This window comes from Chinchilla lanigera, unplaced genomic scaffold (assembly GCF_000276665.1).
Source record: "Chinchilla lanigera isolate Chin_1 unplaced genomic scaffold, ChiLan1.0 scaffold00208, whole genome shotgun sequence".
Lineage (NCBI taxonomy): Eukaryota > Metazoa > Chordata > Mammalia > Rodentia > Chinchillidae > Chinchilla > Chinchilla lanigera.
The window spans coordinates 405,440-412,297 of NW_004955609.1; the positions used below are offsets into that span (position 1 = coordinate 405,440).

At 43.0% G+C, this 6,858-nt stretch overlaps 1 protein-coding gene across 1 annotated transcript in view; it reads right to left on the reverse strand.

Annotated features, from left to right (window-relative positions):
* Positions 1-2,670, reverse strand: part of LOC102012146 (3-alpha-hydroxysteroid sulfotransferase-like) — a 36,095-nt gene extending 33,425 nt beyond the window's left edge. Inside the window, exons 1-2 of the mRNA XM_005414932.2 lie at positions 2,462-2,670; positions 1,377-1,585 (exon numbers count right to left, since the gene is read on the reverse strand). Coding sequence (XP_005414989.1) covers positions 1,377-1,585; positions 2,462-2,597 — 345 coding nt within the window. The 5' untranslated portion in view covers positions 2,598-2,670. The remainder of the gene's footprint in view (positions 1-1,376; positions 1,586-2,461) is intronic.
* Positions 2,671-6,858: the final 4,188 nt, after the last annotated feature.

Here is a 6,858-nt window from a genome sequence, read left to right on the forward strand (position 1 = left end):
TCTTTCAGCCTCTCTGCTGGCTTGGAAATATTCATTTCTCTCCTTGAAATTTTTCCAGATCACTCACTTGGCCATCGGTGAGTGTGTGAACCACGACTTCCCACGTGGGCAACGCTGACAGGTGAGTTTCCACACACATTAGTGGGATGTTGCAGAACTGAACAGTCAGGAAAGACCGTGGGAGAACCAGGAGGACTAACTAGATGTACACCCGGCTAAGGGCACTCGGGTTCAAAACATCTGAGTGCTGAACAAAGGAGGAAGCTCCTGTTTTACAAACTTGGTTCTCAGGACTTGGTCCCTCTAGTGGCAGGAAATTTGGGTGGGCAAGTTTACAGAAGTAAAACACAGGCAGTTTGTTAAGCTGTGACAGTTTTACAGCATATCATTGTGGCCTTGCTTGGGCCAAAGAGAATGATCAGGGAATAGGATTTTATCAAACTTTGCTTACAGGGACAAAAGTTACTGCTTTTATCTTTATTAGAAGAAAGAACAACTACTGTAGGGCAGAAGATGTTCGTGAAAACTTGATTTTTTTCTTTTGAAGTCCTGCTTTACAGGGACTCGGTGATTAGGAGTGCTCAGTTACCTTATAAGGTAGAAGCAAAAGGGGGGAAATCTTCTGTCTCATAGACATAAACCCTCACTGGCCTTAAATATGGGTTTCTAAGACACCGGTCTTATACTTTCACATCACCCTTTTAATAAGTCTTCATCTGGGGAGACTTATTTATATATGTGGAACAGTCCACATACTTTTATTCAAGTATGACCTAAGGGGTGGACACAGCAGCACCATCTAATCCACGAGATTCTTACATACCACCCAGTTCTACCTATGAGAATCCATTCCAGCTCAAATGCCAGGGGATATTTAAGCACAAAACAGTTTAAATAGATTGTGTTGGAGAACAGGCTGTAAGAGCTAAGCTGCTCAACACAGGGCCTCTGGCTGGCCTGGGAAAGAGCACATGCACAGTGCTCTGAAGACAAGATAACCACAGCTGAGGCAACCAATGACTTGGGCTGCTGACACCGACTAGTGCAGATCAATACAGCTGCCAACCTTACAGATCAAACAGTCCTCTTCATTGGCACAAGTTGCTGCTTGGAGAGCTCTTTGAACTGACTCCAAGGTCCTGCTCAGTTCCCGGGGTTGCCTCACCATCCCCTTCCTTTGTTTGAAAACCAAAGAAGTACTGGCCACTCAGAGAAGTTCTCTGTCTCAATCCCCAGAGACTCTCAAACTCCTTCAGAGTTGTTCAATCCTCCTGGAGCCCAAAAATCATTTGTCCCTTGTATTTAAGCCATCCACGTGGAGCTAGGCCAAGACACTGATAGACTGAATAAACATCTCTCAAGCAGGATATACTGACCTTGGCCTTGGAACTGAAGAAGGACTGGGGAAAGAGATGGATGGGCAGGTGGGATGTGTAGATGCGTGGGCCCTCCTGATCCTTCAAGAACTCATAGCCAGGTATAGTCTCCACCCAAGGTGAACGGTTCCAGGTGGGCACTGATTGGACCCACTTGGGATCCCCATTAGAATGAATCAGGCAGACAATCTCAACTAACCAGTTCGTTCCTGAAAAAGAAAGAGGAATGATGGTCACTCATGTCAACACGAGTTGTATAAACAATTCTGCTGAGATATGCACAGCATAAAAGTAAACTTCAGCCATTTTCATCTATATGTTACAGCTTTATAGAGTAATATTTAGTATACTGCAGTTGTGGCTCAATGTTCCAAATATGTGTCTAAGAAAACAAGCTTTCTACTCAATAAATAACAAGTTCCTAGTGGCCCACCTTGCACCCTAGGGCAACCAGCATTCTACTTTCTGTTTCTAGGAATTTGAGTAGTGCAAGTATTTCACATAAGAGGATTCATACAACAGTTCTCCTTTCATGATGGGCTTACTTCATTTAGCTGAATAACCTCAGGATTCATCCACGTTGTGTCATGTGTTTGAATTTTGTTTCTGCTCACACACTATTCCATGGTGTGTATATTTCCCATTTGGCTGATGCATCCATCTCACAGTGCATATTTGAGTGCCCTCTAGTTTTCTGACAGTAGATATTCAAATGGCTTCTCTGGCTATTTGCTAAAGCCCTTTGACTCAATTCTCATCCTCCTTTGCTTATGAGTGCCTTGTGACTTCCAATGTCATCTTTTATCACCTCCACCCACATACAATTATTCCATTGCACACACTGCTTTAGTTTCCCCTGGTCATATTTCTGTAGGACCCCAGGTGGTCCCTCTGAACTTTCATCTCCTTGTGTAATTGCTGGGCTGCATCCTCTTCTCTGCATGGAAATGCTACTGGACACCATTCCATGCTTCTCAAAGCTCTCTCGTTCATTCTGACACAGTACAAACTTTCTATTCATCTGCAGGGACTGAAGCCCACAGCCACACCTTTTCTCATGACTCATTCTGATACTGTATCCTTACCTGATTTCGGATAAGTCACTGTTATCGTATCTTCATTCTTCACCACAAACTTGTCCCGTACTTCTCTAAATACTTCAGGATCGAAACCTGACCCAGGGAAACGTATCCCTTCAAACCACACATAGCTGTCTGACATGATGGTGAGTTCTTTGTGCCTTGTGCTAGGGTTGCAGCTGAAGCGTCTGCTAGACGGTAAGACTTTGTGTTTTTATAAGCTGACCTTCCTGATTTTATAAAAAAAATTCCTGCTGAATGATTACAAACAAATGTGTGCACCTTGATCACGAGGTTCTCTGTATTGAGCAATTATTTACTCATCCTGAGCTAATTTTTGTGTTTGTCTTGGTTTTAGTTCAGCTCATCAACTGGAACTTCAGTAACAACTATGGGGATAAAGAAATGGATATGCATATATTTTTTAAATATTTTAAGTAAACTTCATTTTGTATATGGTTTACAAATGTATAAAAAAGTGGAAGAAATGAGGTATGTGGTGCAGGCCTGTAATCCCAGCACTTGGAAGGCTGAGGCTGGACCATTACTGGGATGTCAAGGCCACCCTGAACTACGTAGTAAGATCCTGTCTCCAAAAAGAAAAAAAAAAAATAAACAGAGCTAACAAACGAAAAAAGTTTAGGCCTGGGATTGTATCTCAGCAGCACGCTGCCTGCCTGGCCAGGGAGAGGCCCTGAGTTCAATTCCTGGTATCGGGTGTCGGAGAGACTGGGCATGGTGGCATGTGCCTATAAACCCAGCACTTGTATAGCTGAGGCAGGAGGATTCCTGTGAGTTTGAGGCCAGCCTGAACTGCATTGTCAGATCCTGCCTCAAAAAGACAAAACACAAAATTGGAAGAGCCAAGTGCAGTGGCACACACCCAGCACTCAGGAGGCTGAGGCAGACAATATGGTCATTGCTATCCATTGGATGACTGAATGTATCTCTTCCATTCATCTTAGAGCTGCAACTGATTCCAATGGACCTTTGACAATACATTCCATTCCGATAGCAGCTGCTGTCAAGTGATCTTCTCTGAAGGGAAATGGCTCTGGGCCCTGCCCAGGCTCCATATAGCACAGTACCTTGTCTGGTCTGAGTGTGCACTGCACTCATATGCTGCACCACTGAAGCTTACAGACATCACCTCTCTCCCAGGAAGAAAGAGAGGTTATAATCCTGCTTCCTGATCCAATTTGAAGAAAGTTACCATGACTGGGTCTCCATTATTCACCAAGGATTTGTCATGCACTTCTCTCACACACTTTATAGCCCTGGTAGGGAAAGGCATCCTTTCATATCACACAGCATCGTCTGACAGGAGGATGAGCTCTGTGTTCCTGTGTCAGTCCCAGATGCCTCTACCATGGGAAGCTCCGGCGGGTGCTGGCAGATCAGCTCTTTCTACTAAAGATGAAACAATCAGAAACTTTCCCTCACAGGTAGTTAGACTAACTGGCCACAAAGAGAACTAGATCTTGGCACCAGTGCTCAAAAAGTTGGTTGTATTGAGCCATTGGGAAGTCATTCAGAATACACTTTAGAGATGATCAGATTTTGTGTTCAAGGCTGGGAAGCAGATAATCATTCACGAGTATAAGGATATAGAAACATGGGCATACTTTCAGTTTTAAATACACTTTACTTTTTAATAACATTGAACTTGTATTGCACCTGCCTTAGCCTCCTGAGGAGCTGGACTTTAGGTATGTGTTACAGTTTGTCTGTAGGGTTTCCTTTAAGCCTCGTGAGTTCATGGACTGGGCTTTAGGGGAGGTGACTATGTCTTGGTTACTTTTCTTTTGTTCCCGCACAAAATACTTGATGCCAGAATTTAAAGAAGGAAAGGTTTATTTCCCTTACAGTTTGTGGAGGTTTTAGTCCATACTTGGCAGGTTACAAGGCAGAGTGGCACATGGCAGAGGGCTAAAGCTCATGGCATCAGAACACAGCAGAATCAACAAGCACTAAAAGGGAGAAATGGCCCCAAGAAGCCTCTTCCCCTCCCTTACATATGCAAACAATCCACCCCAGGGCGGGTGTAGCTCTCACACCCATAATCGATCAAACTCTAAAAGCCTGCCCCATGACCGCATGAGGCTTTGTGGGGACACCCAGACAAAAACCATAACAGACTAGATAAGGGGGCTGATGGCTGACTTGCTGCTGGGATGTGGGGTCTTCTCAGCAGATGCAGGTCACTCAGTAAATGGTGTGGTCTACATCTCCCTGTCCAGCCAGGTCTTCACTCTGTCTCCTGGGAACCGTGCCACAAGCCACTGTCCCTCTGCTAAACCTCTCCACCATGCCACCATCCTGATTTGGAGCTGGGGGACTATGGACGGCAACCTCTATACACTTGGACAGAAATAATCCTCTTCTCTCCACAACTGTGAGTGCTGGTGTTGTGTCTCAGTGAGGAGAAGGCGACTAAGAGCACGTCTCACCTTGCTGGGCTTATGCTTTGTTGATGAATGACTATATTGTTAAGAAATTATTGGAGAAAAATTCAAAAATCAAAAGGTCAATGAATGAACTTTTAAGTTCTCTTCTAGATGTATATTCTAGGAATACTTCTCTTTGCTTACACTGTGCCTGTCCAAGCAATGGTTTAAGTAAGGAGAAAGTGGTGACAGGGAAAACATGTGGACCCCATGGGACAGGTGAGAGAACCCCACCCTCCATCTCCACTCAACCCTGAGCTGCTCTCCACGCATCAGCTCGGATGACAGCCACGTGTGAAAGGCTGAGTACAAAGGAAAGCTGCTTCAAGCACTGCAGCATATGTCAGATCTAAATTGCAGGGGTAAGTGGGCTCTTCACATTTTGGGTTTTTGTTATTTTATTTTTTTGAGATAGGGATCCTCACAGCAATCCTCCTGCTTCAGCCTCCCAAGTGTTGGGATTACAAGCATGGGCAACCATGTCCTGCTTACATCAAGGTTTTGCATTTTTTTCATTTTCAAGAGAAAAAACAATGCTACAGAATTTCAGATGAGATCAGGCAAGTTCAGGGTGGTATGGCAGTAGACATTGATACAAAATTTCAAAACAAGATAGTAGGAGAGGAAAAATGGTTAGTACATTGCATATTGCTATCATCAAATAGTTGCTCAGATTACAAGATATAGGCAAGAAAGATTGATCCAATAATAAAGCACAAACTTTTGTTTTAATTAGTGGTATAGCCAGCTTTACTATGTTGTATATATATTGATGGAGTGAATGATTGATTTATTATCCTTTTTCCTTCCTTCTTCTCTCTTTTCCCCCATCCTAGTTACTCTTTCCTTTTGAACAGGTCCTTCCCATTTCTCAGTATCTGTTATATAATTTGAAACTATTTACTGTTTTGCTTCTAACACTAGGGACACAATACAATAGGGAGAATCTCATTTGTTTCGCTTATGAATATGCTCTCGAGTTGCATCATTTACCTATGAAAATTGTTGGGAGTGGCTGAGGTTGGAAAGTAATTACAGCATAGGGAACGGTCACTCTTAGTATATCATTCTTAAATTAGAGTAGTCTTAGTACAAGCCTCAACTATGTCTTGAGAAGCATTCTGGAGGAGTTATGAAGAGTTAACATTGCCCTGGAATATTCTTTGAAGACAAAGAAAACCTGAGTCGAGATCACCATCTATGACCTTGGCTGCGTTGTTTCATTCTTTCCCTACCTGATTGCTGGCCAGCAAGGCTGAAATTAATCAACCTCCCAAGGGTATAAATACATGCTCTACTGTTCTTGAGCAGTTCTCCTTCTCCACTCAGAGAGAGACAGTGGACCTCCACCTGATCCCAACTTTTGTCTCTGGTCTATTTTTACCTCATTCTAACTGCTGATCCTTCCCAGGCTACAGCAAGAACTGAACGGATCCATACAGTTGGTAACCACTATGGGACCCCTGTAGGGTATACGTAAGCTGTCAGAAAGCTTCCCAAGCGCACACAATGGAAGGGGGGAAGTGCATTTGTGAGAGCTAGTATTCAGCAGTGGAGTGAGTGGTCTTGGCATGCCAGGTGTACATCATGGGGATATGTGTTCTATAGGGCCAGAAAATATACAGGCTTCAAAGAATCCAAAAGAGAAAGGGATATTGAAGTGATGGTAGAGTCTTAAGACTCATGGGCATATGTGTGTAGAAGTGTTTGTTGCATGTTTGACTCCTGTATTTAATTTTCTTTTTTTATTATTATTTTAAAGAGTAAAAGAAGGATAACATAATAATAGGGGGGCTTACCAAATTACAGACAAAGTGGTAGGAGATTATCAATGGTTATTGTTTTATATATTGTTATCTACAAGATAGTTTCTCAGGAAAACAGACAAATAATATTGAGTTACAGACAAAGAGGTATGAGATTATCAATAGTTGTTGTACTATATTTAGGTATCTT